The 17,064-nt window shown below is 34.6% G+C and overlaps 1 protein-coding gene across 1 annotated transcript in view; it reads left to right on the forward strand.

Moving 5' to 3' along the window:
- Nucleotides 1-16,829, forward strand: part of LOC138331842 (MAM and LDL-receptor class A domain-containing protein 1-like) — an 89,212-nt gene extending 72,383 nt beyond the window's left edge. Inside the window, exons 16-26 of the mRNA XM_069279668.1 lie at nucleotides 1,815-2,005; nucleotides 5,415-5,496; nucleotides 5,873-6,046; nucleotides 6,404-6,501; nucleotides 10,013-10,118; nucleotides 10,439-10,626; nucleotides 11,085-11,166; nucleotides 12,968-13,135; nucleotides 13,578-13,742; nucleotides 15,462-15,593; nucleotides 16,224-16,829. Coding sequence (XP_069135769.1) covers nucleotides 1,815-2,005; nucleotides 5,415-5,496; nucleotides 5,873-6,046; nucleotides 6,404-6,501; nucleotides 10,013-10,118; nucleotides 10,439-10,626; nucleotides 11,085-11,166; nucleotides 12,968-13,135; nucleotides 13,578-13,742; nucleotides 15,462-15,593; nucleotides 16,224-16,471 — 1,634 coding nt within the window. The 3' untranslated portion in view covers nucleotides 16,472-16,829. The remainder of the gene's footprint in view (nucleotides 1-1,814; nucleotides 2,006-5,414; nucleotides 5,497-5,872; nucleotides 6,047-6,403; nucleotides 6,502-10,012; nucleotides 10,119-10,438; nucleotides 10,627-11,084; nucleotides 11,167-12,967; nucleotides 13,136-13,577; nucleotides 13,743-15,461; nucleotides 15,594-16,223) is intronic.
- Nucleotides 16,830-17,064: the final 235 nt, after the last annotated feature.

Raw genomic sequence — 17,064 nt, forward strand, 5'->3', positions numbered from 1 at the left:
TATTACAACCCTCTTTAAATATTAGTGATAATTACAATTTCCGACATAACAGATTATTTAATGTTCCTGCAGCTAGAACCCAGTTATATAAAAACAGCTTTTTCCCGTCTATTATGACCGAATGGAACGAACCGTCCTGTCCATTTCCTACACTGTTATCTGTTAGATCCATCAAAAGTTTTACAGTAAATACATATATCTTTGATAATGGAGCTCAATGTTCCGATATTTTCAAATATAATGGTGATCGTATATCAAATATTCTATTATGTCAGTTGAGAAATTTTGCTAGTAATCTTAATACAGATCTCTTTAATTCTCATCTCAGTGACAGTCCAGCCTGCCTGTGTGGATTTCAAAACGAAGAACACTATTTTCTATACTGTTCTTTATACGTCAACCCTAGACGGCTCCTTTTTAAATCTTTCTTGGAACTTGACAATGATATACCACTGACAACACAAACATTTTACATGGCTCTGAAAGATACGATATAAACATTAACAAAGCTATATTGGATAAAGTTCCGTGCTTTGTCAGAGATACCAATAGATTTCGCTGATTTTGTTGAAAAGATTTCGTTGAATTCGTTGAATATCTTGTAAAATCATTTTTTAGCTATTTGTAATGATATGAAGAAGGAGACATTTTGTATATGATGTTTATCAAATTCTAGCTTGATGTTTTAGGAAATCATCATCATTAAATAAATATAGCAATTAAGATTATTTATGTATATATCAATATTAATTTGTATCTACTGTTAGTATGTAAGGAGAGGGCGTGTATAGGCAGCCTGTTGCCTAATTCCGATTGTATGTAACATCTGACAATAAAATATTCTGAAATGAAAAAAATACCATTGTGCAACCCTGCTCGATCTGAACATACCGGCTTCACACCTTCGGCACATTGTTTTACTCAAAATAATAATGAATTAATTGTCTTGCTAAGACATATAAACAAAGAAATCTTTTAAGAGACATTTTTTAAATACAAATGTAGTACGTAAAATCCCTTAATGGACATTATCAGTGTAGTTCATGTGTATTGAATTTCTACTATTAAAAGTTTGAACATTATGTGCTGGAACGTCTTAGGAAATGCGCCGCGCAGCGGAAAATGTTTTAGAATGAAGTACGAAAAATGTGCAGGAGGACCCTTTTTTCTTTCAAATATGCATTTTTAGAACATTTCAGTCGGCGAAAAATGGGGGGGGGGGGGCAAAAAGACATGTTTGTCACTTGTTCGGGACAGGTGGTCACGTGCACGTGGCCAGTCGAGTACATCGGGTACGATAGTATACGTGGAGATATGTGGACGGATTATTATCAGGATTTTTATTCATTTGTGTGGAAAGTTCAATTTGTGAAACATCTAAATGACAGCTTAGAGGAGTTGACATGTTTGCTTGCTAAAACAAGCCCTACACATTTTTAAAGGTAAGGGGTTTGTTTATATTTTATAAGGTAATGCACAGTAGACAACTGCTAGGTGTATATGTACATGATTGATCGCAAGTGTGTCGATTCAGGTGCATCATATAGGGGTTGGTAGGCGTATTGTATCCAAGCAAAGTTCAAACAAAATGGCGTCTGCCCGTCCTTAGAAACGCAATAGGCTGTCTCAGGAACGAATTTTGAAAAAAAAACCTTCAATATTGTTTTTCAATCTAACAAGTATATTTTTTTGAACTTGCATTGTCAGCTTTAAATTCGTTGCCGGGATATAATGATATAAAAGAAACATTTTTAAGATAGACGAACGAAAAAAATTATCAATAGATATACTAACCTGTATATGTTTCCATTCAGTGGTTGGCCAGTTCTGTCTAAATTTTGCCTACAACATGAATGGTAGGGACATGGGGAAACTGAATGTTTTTGTCAGGGATGAGACCGGCCTGGATGTCATTAAATGGTCCAAATCTGGAAATCAAGGCAGTACCTGGTTTAGCGTGAGAATGGAAATACCGTCATCGGTCCCATCTTCATCAAAGCGCAAGGTGAGTGTAAGTCTGTATAGCATAAATATGGTTAGTTGTTTTGGAAATTTTAAACTGCTCTACTCACTTTAATAAACAAGTCATTTATTAAGGCGGCTCTTCAACAACACGCCTTTTAGTAGTAAATCGCTTCGTAAAGTCTAAACAAATACTTGTGTTAAATTCTCATTACTGTTTAGGAGTTGCGATGTAAATGTCATTACTTTAAGCACAGAGGCATATTATTTAATCAATTTAAACATGTAGTACTATTTAGTAATTTTAAAACTTCATAAAATCTTAAAATGTATGTTTGCACTGTTACATGCAGTAGTACATTCTCAGACATACGATCTTCAAATGATGTCTTGAAGAATAATTCGGATGAAGGTTTGAAAAGTCAGTGAAGATCTTGCAACATCCAATTTGAGCATTTTAAACGACACTTTCTAAGGTGAAATGCATTTTAAGAACATTGCACCACACAAATAACATACTAATACATGGTGTAAAGGTATTTGTTTTGGTTACTTTTACATAATAGTAAAATCTATCATTTGACAATCCGGGTTAAGTAAAGGTTTTTAGACCCTGTTTGAAGTAGTGATATTTTAATGTCGAAATATATCCAGAGGTGCCTTTATGGACCTTTGAGAGAAGGAATCCCCAACAGGACGGTCTTCACTTCGGTATCGTTAGAGGTAGTCTAGTGACATTTTATATGCCTATATATCACGTTTTAGGTATATTTTAACATAACTAAGTTGATTAAAAAATTGTGTAATGCTATGCATCATGACTAATATTAGGTATTACTGTAGAGTCGTAGATTGTTGTGTTGCTTGTAATTGTGGCAAAATATGCAAAAACGTTATTGTCGTTGAACCCTATCTGTGAACGACGTATTGATCATAAACCTTAGTGATAATATATTTCATGTGTAATTCAGCTTATCTGCTTGTAAGATGGAGAGTTTGAAATCAACTTGATTTCATTTACCTAAAACATAAATATTTTAATCAATTTTGTAACTTTAGACTTTCGTTGACAAAAAAGTTCTATTTCCTTTTAACAGTAATTAATTATATTTGGCATGATCATATAGATTCGTTTTAATCACAAAATTGTATTTCACAAAACTAAATTCTTGGCAATATCTAAAACTTATTATAAATATCAAAATTCCATGACGAGTATAGCCCGGGATATACATTCATGTGGAATTTATCTAATTTCGTTTAAATCATTATATTTCTTGGTTCATTTTTTTATATAATATTTTGAGATGATAAAAAGCTGGTATTTTATAAAAGTTTCCATTTCAAGTAAATGAATAAATTTAATTATTTGCAAGACCTAGCGATATCAAATCCACCTAGATTTAAAAATTGTGTTGTAATTTATATTATCGTTGAAATTAAATTCTTTGCCATAAAAAAGTGTTCTTATTACTTCAATTATGCATTCGCTATCACTAAAATTCATTCAGCAAATATTGTATCGGTTTATAAGAGAAATCAATACGGTTTTTCGCATACGTATCTACCTTTCATTTTTAAAACTCCTAGTTTATTAGATCATGACGGGTTTCACGGTACCTAATTATAAGCTTACATATATCTGTATTGCATTTAACACATACATTGTAATTAGTACCAGCTTATTACAAAAAGCCTAACGGTTTTTAATTTGTAATCGTAAATTTATGTTCGGGTCAAATTTGAGAGGTATCAAAATTTAAACAAACCCCTCGTCTTAAGATGTTAGATGAAGATTTCTACATGTACGTACAGTAGTTAGTACTACGAGTCGTACATTACATGTGTGTGTATCTCCAAACTTGAACTGCATGCAGGGTAGATTTCATCTATAGATCATGAGTTTCTTGACCTTCCCGAATTCATCTTGTCGATAATGAAAACTAAGCCGTGTACTTATTAATAAAGAAAATAACACCAACGATAATTTGATCAATCTTGGAATATTATAATTGTTTATGTTGACATATCATTGGTCCTCGCTGATACATGTACACATAAAGGCCCCGTCCATCTTCGGTACATACACCAAATTGTAACATTCAAGCCCATGTGTCCTTCAAGCCATGATATTTTGCCCCGCCCACCTCGTAAACGAACCATCCAATGAGAAAACATTTTGATTTTCGACGCCTAGGAGTGCTTGTCTTTGATCATGTACTATCGATACTTGTCGTAATTGTATAACACTTTCGGCGTTCACAGATAGGATTCAACGGCAGTAAGTAAGTCCACAGGGTCAGTTACATATGTCTGGCACCAAATAACCATGTTTTTACATTTACTAGACTAAGTGCTTTTCTCCGTTTGTGTGAGTTTTAAAGTTTCAAATTTTACCAATTTTTATAAAGTTGCAGCACTGGAAGTATTATTAATTATTAATTATAAAAGTAAAAAATCTTTTTAACGTGTACACGTGAAAAATAGGCTCGAAAGAGGCAGAATCATTCCGAACTCTTCCGAACATCGTCGCGACAATATCGAAGAAACACGAGAGTTGTGAAACCAAGAGAAATGTTAACTATTTTTCGTAAACAAAACATGTGGTCGGCCTCAGCAGACTGGATCTACAAAGAAAACAATGCTCGCACATTACAATATCTGATACACACAATATTGAATTACACTATGTGTGAATTAGATGTTTCAAATACTCGCTCTGTGGACATATACCAGCTCGATTTGCTCATATTAGCCAGAAGGAAAATGTAAACAAACACATGTGCGCTTACGCTAGTTACCTGGATCACGACGTGCAGGACGTGTGGACGTCAGTCACGTGATACGATTCGGAATTCCGACAAAACCCGAAGGTACTGAACATAACGATGATTGAAGGCGTTTTATTCAAAACCAGGAATATATTATCCCTAGATTTCGGTTCTCTTATAGGCTGAAATATGGTTTTGGGGAGCTAAATCATCAAGATACATGTCCATGTTCAAATATCAAATGTTAAAACGATATGTCGTTTCAGTGAACATTACAAGAAATACAACTTTAAATCATGAAGGTAGTATTATTTATCCACTTAGTTATAGTCAAGTACGCATCAGCAGAAGTGATAGATAGGCAAAATATCAATCGTATAAACAAGATCTGAAACCTTAAGGTGTTATGTGTACGTGGTGTATCATACAACCCTACATAGCACCGGTACCTCGCAATGGTTTGGTTAGGTTTGGTTTGTTTATGTATGAGGTGGAGAGTTTATGGCAATATGACATTTTAATCACTCGCCCACCGCGGTGCCACTGGGCGAGTTAGTTTCGAACTTGCCTCGTGGATATATATATGTAGGGCAATCGTCTTCACTACTCAGATGAAATAGATGTGATACAAATGATAACTTCACAATTGTCCTTTATTAACCTTTTTGCTTTTTTTTCCAGATTATCTTTGAAGGTGTCACGGGTGAAGGTGTCAGGAGTGACGCTGCAGTGGACAACATTATATTAACGCCAGGAACATGTGGTAACATCTAGTCAAACAATTTTATTTTGCTTCTGGAAAGTTTTAGAATGAAACTCTTTTTTTGACCTATTCTTACATTGATATTTTCGCTGTACGTTCATATGTTTTAGTTGAACGAAGCAAATCCGTCCGTCGGTCACATTTACAGTTGTTCCCCTCTAATAATAAATACAGCATAAACACATATACCAACCACATTTGTTACATAACTACTCTCTTTTTATTGACATTATCCGTTGCTGCTTTGTATTTATGAATCTACTTTGCTTTATTAGATATTAACAATATATTGATTTGTCGTTCAAGTAAGCCATTTTCACGCCATTCAGTTGAACAGTTTTATGACATTCATTTTCACTACTGCTTGTTTTGTAAGAGGGAACTATTTGGGGAGAGTGGTCCAGTTGGGGATCGTGTTCATGTGGTACTGGTACGAGAGTAAAGACCCGGATGTGTTCCATCACGGGAGCAAACTCGGTTGGTTGTCGTTTAAATCCAAAGCCAGATAACTACACACAACAGGACTATTGCAATACAACAAATTGTCCCGGTAAGTTAACAGTGCATGGAAAAAGTTAAAAATTGAGCGGTTTGGGCAGACTTAAGTGATGTCATGCGGGTATTATCTAAAATAAAAGACACCGCTACAAATTTGCGCGCGATGGAACTGAAAGTAAGCAGTGCGCATGTTTACATCCTTGGTTACGTCAGCACTAACTTTAGTCCAAATCTTAGTCCATCGCACACTTACGACCGACTGCTTGATGAAACGGAACTTAGTACCGACTAAATTTTGGACTAAATCGCTTAGTCGGACCTACCTTAGGCCAAAAATTAGTCCGTTTAGTGAAAGACCTGGCCGTCATCCCAGTAAACAGTCAGTAAGTAAGCTCTATATCCTCCACAGAAATGAACATCACATCATACCAGTGTACGTTTGAAGCTAGCGACCAGTGCTTCCTGACACAGGAACCTTTGGACGATTTTGATTGGACATTTAGTCAGGTACAAATTTGTATATCTCAATATCATAAATATAGAGAATGGTCAATTATTTGTTACTTGTCTTAACAAATGATATTCTATGTCACTTCCATCAGATACTGGCTCATTTATATCGTCTATATAGTGTGACGTCCGTCCCTCTGCCTGCCTAAAAATGCGTAATTACACCTTTTTCTCAAAAGATTTTGAAGGATTGGTTTCTCAATTTTCACATAAAGACTTCCATTTGTAACCTTAATATATATTACATTGGCATGATCAGAAAGAAGTGGATATATATAACTGAAATCTGGTATCGATGTTTCTCAGAATATACCTAAAGAGAGCTTAGTCAAATTTCATATGAAGATCGCCCTTGGTTCCATGTTTTGCATAATTATATAAGTGCATTCTGAGATCGATCAGACAGCAAATTTTTGGACAGGCTGCCATTATAATTTTAGGCAATTGGAGAATGTTACAGTTATTGATTAGGATCTGTTGAGTTACGTTTTGTTTGATTTTTAGATTCTTCTCTCATTTTTGGTTGGCAGGCTACGTAATGAGACATATGGACATTTAGCCATCCTACATTTTGACAAGATTGGTTGAAAATTGTTTTTTGATATAAAGCCAAAATTGTACTTGATATGAAAATAAAAAAATTGCAGGAAAACGGCGGATCACTTTTGTAATGTGAATACAATTAATGAAAATACAATCAAATGATGCTGAAGGTTAAAGTTACCGTTCCGCTGACTACCGCCTGTTTCTTACAACCAAAATTACAAAGGAGAAGGTACGTTAAGACTCGAATATGGCCGCAAAATTAATTCTCCAGTAAAGAACAACATATTTTGCCATATAACAGTTGAATACATTTGTTAACACATTACATCCCGAAAATATCCCGCATGTGCCAATTATGATCACTATGACGTCATCAACATGCAGTTTCCCGCCATTTTTCACAAAAATCCTTGAAAAATCATACCTTTGAATGGTTTTCTCTAAAAACGAATGTGGCCGCCTACGTGGAGCAGAAAGAGATTTTCACACGTTGTGTATCGTGTATTTACGCATATCCATGCAAAATATAAAGTTGCTCCAAGGTGGCGGCCAAATCCATTTCAAGCCTTTTCTAACCTGAAGATGATGAATTTCTAGCAAAATTTGGCGAGAAGAGGAAAATCATCAATTTGATGACGTCATAGGTAGAGCACATCGTGTACATGGTTATAAAAAAGTTGTGTTTTGATGAATGGCAAGTATGAGAGTATTTATTGATGTGAAATTGATGTGGATCAGAGTTAATGTTTTTCGGCCTGAAAAATTAAGGCCAAATACTGGTCCTATCCTATCTACTCCTTTGGACTACATGTATACTACTTTATAAATAACTTTTTTTAAGTTAGGAACTTATTCAAACATAAAGATATTTAGAAATTTATTTTTGAAAAACTAAATCGGCTTGAAGTTTTATATGGAGCTCATATTTTTATCACCAACCACCCCCATATCCACTCAAACAGCATGTCCGTTCCGGTGCTTGAAATGTTGACCAAATTGTGAGCGGCACTGCAACTGAAAGTATCCTAAGACTCCACCGCTGAGTCACATGCAAGTAACCACGCATATGATAATTAAGCTGTTTGTAGTGAGAATTTGAATAACTATTAAAATGCGCAAAGATATAATCAAAGTGATCCTTTAAATTAAATCAGCCATAGTGATATTAAAAGAAAACAATCTCTAAAACATCTTTTTACTGTACGTTGTATCATTGAAGATATTGTAGTCATTGTACATGTGACGTCATCATAACGCCAGGAATTGATAACAAACATTATATTGCTGCTTTATAGATTATAAGAAAGCATTTGATCTAATTGATAGAAGTATTTTGTGGACTAAACTTATAAATCAGGGAATCGATGGAAACATGCTAAAAATCATTCAATCACTTTACCAAAATGTGAAAGCTTGTATCAAATATAATGGATTTCTGTCTGAATATTACAGAAACACGATCGGTCTATTCCAAGGCGAAATATTGTCACCGATTTTGTACAGTTTATATGTCAATGATTGTGAAATGTGTTTTATAAGAGAGAACTGTCCATCAGTAGAAATTGGTTTGATTAACTTGTTTTTGATTATGTATGCAGATGATACAGTTCTACTCGCGGAGTCGCCCAAATCTCTGCAAGAAATGATTGATACGTTATATAAATATAATAACGATTGTAAGTTGACTCTTAATATTGATAAGACAAAAATAATGATTTTCAGAAACGGGGGTAGACAGAGGGAAAATGAATATTGGACTTACAATAATGTTAACATTGATGTAGTCGACGAATTCAATTATCTTGGTATGTTATTTAATTACAATGGTAAATTTAAGAAAACGCAAATTCATGTTGCAAATCAAGGAAGAAAAGCTTATTTTTCCATATGTAGTAAGTTGAAAAATCATGCATTTAATATTTCGACTCAGTGTTCTATTTTTGATACATATATTAATAGTATACTGGGATATGCAAGTGAAATTTGGGGACATCATAAAGCTCCTGAGGTAGAAAAGGTGCACACTAACTTTTGCAAAAATGTTCTTGGAGTAAATAAAACAACTTGTAATGATTTTGTCTATTTAGAACTAGGAAGGTTGCCTTTGTATATAACCAGAAAAATTAAAATTTTGAAGTATTGGATAAAACTAAAAGGTACTTCCAACTGTATTTTAAAAGAATGTTTAGATACTAGAATTGAAACTAATGATGAATGGTCAATTAACATTAAAAATGAACTAGCAAAAATTGGATTAGCATACCTCTGGAATGATAGATACGTTGACTGTTATACATTTAATATTATTGAAAATAGAATTAATGAGGTATATAGACAAGAGGTTATCAACAATATAAGTAATACATCACGAGGTATACTGTATAAACATTTATATGATAATTTTTGTTTACAATTTTATTTAAGAAAGCCTATTGACACTGTATATAAAAAATGTTTAACCAAAATAAGAATTTCGGCACACAATCTGAATATTGAAAAGGGTAGAAAACAAAATATCCCACGAGAGAATAGATTGTGTACATGTTGTGATTTAAATGAACTTGAAGATGAATATCACTTTCTATTACAATGTCCATTTTATGTTGATTTACGCCAAAAGTATATTAAGAAATATTATTACAGAAGACCAAGTGTTTTTAAATTAGTTAAATTATTAAGCGTTAACAACGTTAAAGAATTACAAAATACTGGTAAATTTATTCATTTTGCTATTAAGAAAAGGTCAGAAAAGTTAAAAAGTTGAGACATTTGGCTGGAAATTTATTATCTATTATATGAATCACTCTCCATCTCATTTGTTATATCAATTGTATATTTTACATGATGTAATTTGTACTTATGGACCGTAAGGTCCACGGAATAAAATGAATTGAATTGAATTGAATCATAACGCCAGGAATTGATAACAAACACTTGAACCAACGAAACATTCTATTGGTAGACTGACCCGTTGTCTGTTGTGGAAGGTTCGTCGTACGCTTACATCGAAACAAGTTCACCCACACGCTGTTGCGACGTAGCCATTCTTTCTTCACATAGAATAACAAGTAAGTTAAAAGTTAGAGTAAATTGAAATATCACAAAAACGCAGATATGATGTTAACCATATGTAAATGCAGTTTAATTAATTATTATTAGTTCTTGTCTTGTATTTTAGTGGCAGGTTCATTCTGTCTGACCTTCGCCTACCACATGTAATAATACTAAACAGAGGCCTTGTATTTTAGTGGTTGGTTCATTCTGTCTGACGTTCGCCTACCACTTGTAATAATACTAAACAGAGGCCTTGTATTTTAGTGGCTGGCTCATTCTGTCTGACGTTCGCCTACCACATGAAATGATACTAAACAGAGGCCTTGTATTTTAGTGGCTGGCTCATTCTGTCTGACGTTCGCCTACCTCATGTATGACAATGGTATTGGGTCTCTGAACGTCTTTGTCAAGGATGAGAATGGTACCAATATCGGAGGTTGGTCTAAGTCTGGAGACCAAGACGAAGTATGGCATAACGTAAAGATAAATATAGCACCATCAACAACCTCTTCATTTCACAAAGTACGTAGATGTTAGTAAACACACGTGTTTAGAAGTCGTTATACACACATCAATGGGTATCATATAGCGATATGTAGCAATTATGGACCTTTTGTTGAGCTCCATAAGGTGTTGCACTACCCTGGTATATAAATATTGACCAAAGGAAGAAGCCTAGAGACATTATTTTAATTTTCACTCTCTGGGTATAACATCATATGGACCGGATCAAAGGTCCTTAATTTTTATATTATGTGATGCAGTTTCATTGACAAATGACAAATAAATTATATGATATGTTTGTCAATTACATGAAAATCGATGCCCATAGGATGCCACCTTTCTGGTAAAAGTTCACAAAGAAATATAAGCTAGGTGTTTCTAGGAAATGGTAACATCGAGTCGAACCCACCTGACCATGTATTAGCCAAAACGGAATAGCAGAGAAACAGAAATAAATCTATTCTATATTTTTTCAGGTCGTCTTTAAAGGTACCAAAGGTCCAACTCCAAACGGAGTCACAGCTATTGACAACATTACATTAATGGAAGGACTATGTGGTAAAATCAATATATTTTTTAATTGCTGAGGATATACATAAATGTTAAAATTGTAAAACAAATGTTTTCTGTTTGGTTGAGACCTTTTTGATATTTTGTTGTTTTGTTGTTAGATAAATTCGGCATATAAAGCAAATTTCTAGCACAATGTTATTATTGACAAAGCAAGACTATACAATAACTGATTTTACGATCTTCTCCTGTGAGGTTCCAGTTTCAACGAAGTCTCGTTTCAACCTGATAAAATTATCTTATATATATATAAGATATTTAAAAAAAATCATCCATAATTTCCATATGGTCAGCAACAAAGCATTACTATGCTGGTACATGGGTAAGGACGTTTAAGTACATCTATGACGTTGATACCACGATTTTATTGATAATGACCATAATACACAGAGGGAGAGTCGTCAGATAACTCCCTGCCAAGGTTTGACTAAAACTATGATATCACCCATTCAATCCGACTTATGTCATCTACGCAGATGATCATGAATGTCTGCAAATTAAAAATGCCATACCATCCTCGATGGAATTACAAAATAGTCAGAATGCTTATAATTAATATTTTAGACGTTTTAACATAAACTAATACCTTTTACTGTACGATTCCATTGATTTTTATGTATATAGTGTTATGAAAAAAAATGAAAATCAGATTAAAGATAAACTTTATTTACTTTTACGTCGATTGCGAAACAAGTTATACAACATACGCAAATCACTCTCAATGGCCCGTATGTACATAAGTGCGCGAGGTGTCTCAGTGTGGGGAGAAACTGGAGAACCCGGAGAAAACCCAAGTGATAGGCAGATGTCCACTAACCTTTTTCACGTCCGTGCCAGAAATCGAACCCCGGCGGCAAGGTGAAAGGCGAGCGGCTTATCCACTACACCGGCGGATCACCAAGATTTTTGTAAGGCAAAAAATAATTCGGCGGATCACCAAGATTTTAAAGGATTCATGTATACTTTATTAAAATCTACTTTTAAATACGGTACAGACCACGAAAAGTGATCTTCTCTCTTGTTATCCAAAAGCCTTGTATATTCATTTCGAGGTATGCATATACCACTGTCTAATGTTGAGTTCCATGGCATATACTCAACATCAGTTAACATTGATATCTAGTTTCATAAAAACCGTCCAGCTTTGTACTACACATCCACAACGTACCGATTGTAATCTGATATTTTTCTACGGCAATGCACGGCAGTCTCCCAAAAACAGACGTTCACACACGCAACATATTGCATACTGGGTACACCGTCCTTATTGACCTTAACAGTTAATAGCACCTTAAACATAACCACTCCACAAACACAATTCAACAATTAAGATTTATCTAAGGGACACTATTCTATTGAAATGCCAACCATATTGCATTCATATCTCAATAAATGCAATTTTAAAATCACTTAATCGTTATATTTACATTTTGTTTTATTTCAAAGTAAAACATAATTTAGATGCGAGTGGACATTTGAATTTCCCGTTTTAACCATTTAATCTGAACAGCCAAGGTCATTGTGATAAAAATAGATATAAAAATGAAAAGACAACAAAAAATCACCCGGTGTTGGTAAACAGGACTTCCGTTCATGTATAAACTTGCTATATTATATTACTACACAAGTCTAGGCTGCATTTTTTCACTCATTATCCAGATCACGATTATCATTAGAGTTATAGGAATCTCTGTGGCAAAATGTAAACAAATGGATATATTCCTTAGTGATCATACAGATAACTGCTCAGGAAAATATGTATACGTTTTTCAAAATGTCTTTATTTCAGTGGATGGTGCGTGGGGACTCTGGAAGGATTGGACAACTTGTTCCGTAACCTGTGGAAATGGCACCAAGTCAAGAACACGCGAGTGTGCTGGCCTAGCCTCAAACAGAATTCTTCAATGTTCAGGAGAATCTAACGAAACAGACTGGTGTACGCAACCTGAGTGTCCAGGTATGTTGCAACACAGTCTAACTGTTCAGTTTGGAAGCTTTTCATTCATGTCCAAATACAATATGTACTTAGTTGACGTCTTTAAGGTAAATATTTGTAGAAACAATCACTTAATATCAATAACCTATGGACAAAGTCTATATTTTACACATGGTTCGTAGGCAGTATTTTTTTTTAAATCAATACTTACAATCGTAACAGAGAACTTTATTCAGAAGTCCGCAGATGCACTTTCAGCCGTTACTTTTGGCATACTTTGTTTGCAAAAATACGTTTGCTTGAATTTCAACTGTATTCAAAATTATTTGTCAAATATGCATGAGAGTTTGTAGCACACATTCACTCTATGCTGTATCAAATCAATTGTATTAGTAACAGAGCTTTGCGATTATTTTCATGGCTGGTAGTTGCGATGTGTAAGCTTTGTTTTCTATGATTGAAGTGGATGAAGGATGGGCGACCTGGCGGACCTGGAGCGCATGTGCAGTGGTCAATACAGAAGTCATACGATCAAGATGTCGGGAATGCACCAACTCGACCCCAGCACATAATGGCGCCCCATGCCCCGGCGAATCACTACAGTCAGAACAATGTCCGGATCCAATCGGTTAGTATATTTTTGGCGTTGGTCGCTGATAGGTCTTTTGACATCATTTAGGTGCTATTATTCTATCTCACTTTAATCTAGAGTGACCTGATTGGATTGATCTTGATCACATGACATTGAATAAGTTTAATATGAAGGTAAGGGAAATAGCAACAATGAAATAACCCCTAAGGGAAATAACCTATTGGAAACTCTGGACATTACCGGAAGTGGACGTCGTCTCCAAATTCAACAATGGCAATGATGCTACAAACAATCATAAAAATCTATAATGTTTTACGTACATTCATTAATGTCTTCATCATCGAGTCACGCCGTGATGTTGATCGCATTGAGTGTAGTTGGACTGTTTTAGCGGCATTATAAGCAAATATCTCGTTAAATCACTTTGACCTTTGTTGATGTTGAAACAAAGGACTAGATTTGTTTGGGGCCCTTTTGGGCCCGAATCCATAACTAAGTATTAAGAAATAAAAATATTGCATTTGAAATTTTAGTACATCAATGGTATAATTGCATTAAAAGGTTCCTCATTTCGCAGCTGTAAGTTGCCATGGTAACCATCCGAAATATGCATTAATTAACTGAACTATATTTTTTTTCAGAAAATGTAAGTATCTCAGACATACTTATATTAATTTTTTCAAGAATGCATTCTATGGTTTCTAGATGAAAAACAAAAACAAAACAAAAATAACCCAGATTGATAAGATTTCCATATTTTTTATAATTTTTGAATATCTAATTATTTCATGCGTATACATGCATTTATATATTATTTTTGTCCAAAATAAACATAACGACCATTCTTAATATTAACCGTACGATTCACAAGACGTCAATTTCACAATGTGGACTTGCCGTATAAATACCCCTCAGAAAGACCTCCATATGTACTATGTAAAAAAAATAATGCCTCGATGAGAATTTGATATTTTATGTGGTTCAGTTTGGTTGCCTAGTAGGATGGCGATATCAAACAATTAGGATAAAATGCCAACAAACATTTTATAATGGTTTGCATAATCATTACTTTGCTCCATTAGCAGTAATAGGCACCAATTGTAGCTCTAAAGACGACACCATTTTCTGTCCAAAAGTCTTTTGAGCTACAATATTGCAGCTAATATTATATAAGTTCTCGATACGATCCAGTTTTATCCCGTCACCTGACCCAGGTAAAATTATCTTCCTTTGGTTTAACTCTTATTGTGTATGTATTACCATATACGCAGTCTTTTTAGTTTAGCAATCACGGTGATACTAGTTACAGCTTTATTCTGTCATAAAATAAAACAGGGATGTAAATTTAACGTCTCATCTTCATCTCACCTTCGTACACATTAAGCATATAGGCGTTCGATAAGATTAACATTGGTCCCGTCACCTGACCTGGGTAAAGGAAAAGTTTTCATTTATTTGGCTTTACATCTGATTGGGAATAAATTATCGTATAGGCAGTCTTTTAGCCTTACACGGTGGTCATAGTTACAGCTTTATCTGTCTAAGTTTAAATCAGGGATGTAAATATAAGGACTCGTCTTCATCTCGTCTCTGTATACGTTAGTATGAACAGTATAAACATGATCAGTTAGCAACAAATATACTGATTCAACGCGCCTCAAAGAACATGTTTGTTGTCAACTGCGTTCATGCTACGGTATACACAGTCAAAATGAAGGTCAATCCTTATAAGTTTGTCTCCATTTTTTTCGCTAGACACATTTAAGAGAAAGTGCAGATGTCGACGAAGGCGTGTCCCCGTGATCAAAAACTACACCAAGGAGGAGTTAGCTACAGCGATGGAGGAAACAAAGAAGGCACTTACAGTCGATAAAACCAAGACATCAAGTAAGTAGACTGTATTTAATATTACATTTGATGCCATCATTCTACCGATAATTTTACAACGTGTTAAACGTGTTCGCGCTTTTCATTTTGATATTTGCTTTCAAATTTACTTTCTGTTAAAAGTATTTCCTAAGAATGAATTTTGGAGATGGTCGTTGTATAGAACTAAATAAATAAGGAAAACGCTTGGGTGGAATTTGAGTGGTCGTTTAGAGCAGAGGGTCGCTTAATAAAAATGGTCGTTAGTACAGATTCGACGGTAATTGACATTAAATGTTCACATCATCCAGGCGTGGTGGGCGATTTTTTCAACTACAACTGCTATCATGCGATATTCATTCATTATGATCAATAGACATTTGCTTTTAGTGTACTTAGGATATTTTACGCCTATGGTACCTATTTGGTGAGGTATTTCTGGTATTGGTATATACACGTTACACATTATGTAGTTTTAAAAGAATGTATCTACCTTCTTTTAACTATTAGGTCGATCAATGAATATGTTGTATCAGATCGGTGTTATTTCGAGATGTAGTGGAGTGTCTGATGTTATTTTGGATGAAATGCAGTATTGTATGTTATTTGAATATATTACAATATTTTTCATGTTATTTTGATGTATTACAGTGTCCATCAGGAAGAAAATATCCGCCCCAGATGACCGGAAGTCGTCCGCAGCAATGGCGTCTGTGTTGGCTGTTGTCTTGTTGTCTATTCCGGTTATCTTTATCGTCAGTATTGACATGATGAACGTTCGGTATTTTAATGGCTTAAACACGAAGAAAAAAATGTCTGTTCGACCGAATGGCAACAAAGTAGGGAATGACATACAATCGATCGAAATGCAGGAAAAAGAAATTTCGACTGACGTTTGAGGCATTCTCGGTACTTCAGGGGTTCCGATCACTTACGATCTCTACACCCCTGGACTATCTAATAGTAAATTATTAAAGGCAAAAGAACAGAACAGGTAATTTAGTCGTTTGATGTACATTCAAAGGGCCATATAACGGTACACTGTGGTTGGCTGTGTGGCTTTGATGTTGGGCGTCGCTCTCTCTGTAGTCTTCCAGGGAAATCTTTCTGACCTGTGATTGGTTCAGATGTTTTCCACTGAGCTGCTTCCAATTTTACTATGAGACAGTTTTATGTGATGTGTATAACCTGCGTTGTACTTACAGTTTTATGTGATGTGTTTGATCTACATTGTACTAACAGTGTTATGTGATGTGTATGACCTACATTGTACTTACAGTTTTATGTGATTAGTAAAACCTACATTGTACTTACAGTTTGATGTGTTATGACCTACATTGTAATTACAGTTTGATGTATGACCTACATTGTACTTAGTTTTATGTGATGTGTATGACCTACATTTTACTTACAGTGTTATGATGTGTGTATGACCTACATTGTACTTCAGTTTGATGTATGACCTACATTGTACTTAGTTTTATGATGTGTA

Source organism: Argopecten irradians, chromosome 9, assembly GCF_041381155.1.
Source record: "Argopecten irradians isolate NY chromosome 9, Ai_NY, whole genome shotgun sequence".
NCBI classification, from domain to species: domain Eukaryota; kingdom Metazoa; phylum Mollusca; class Bivalvia; order Pectinida; family Pectinidae; genus Argopecten; species Argopecten irradians.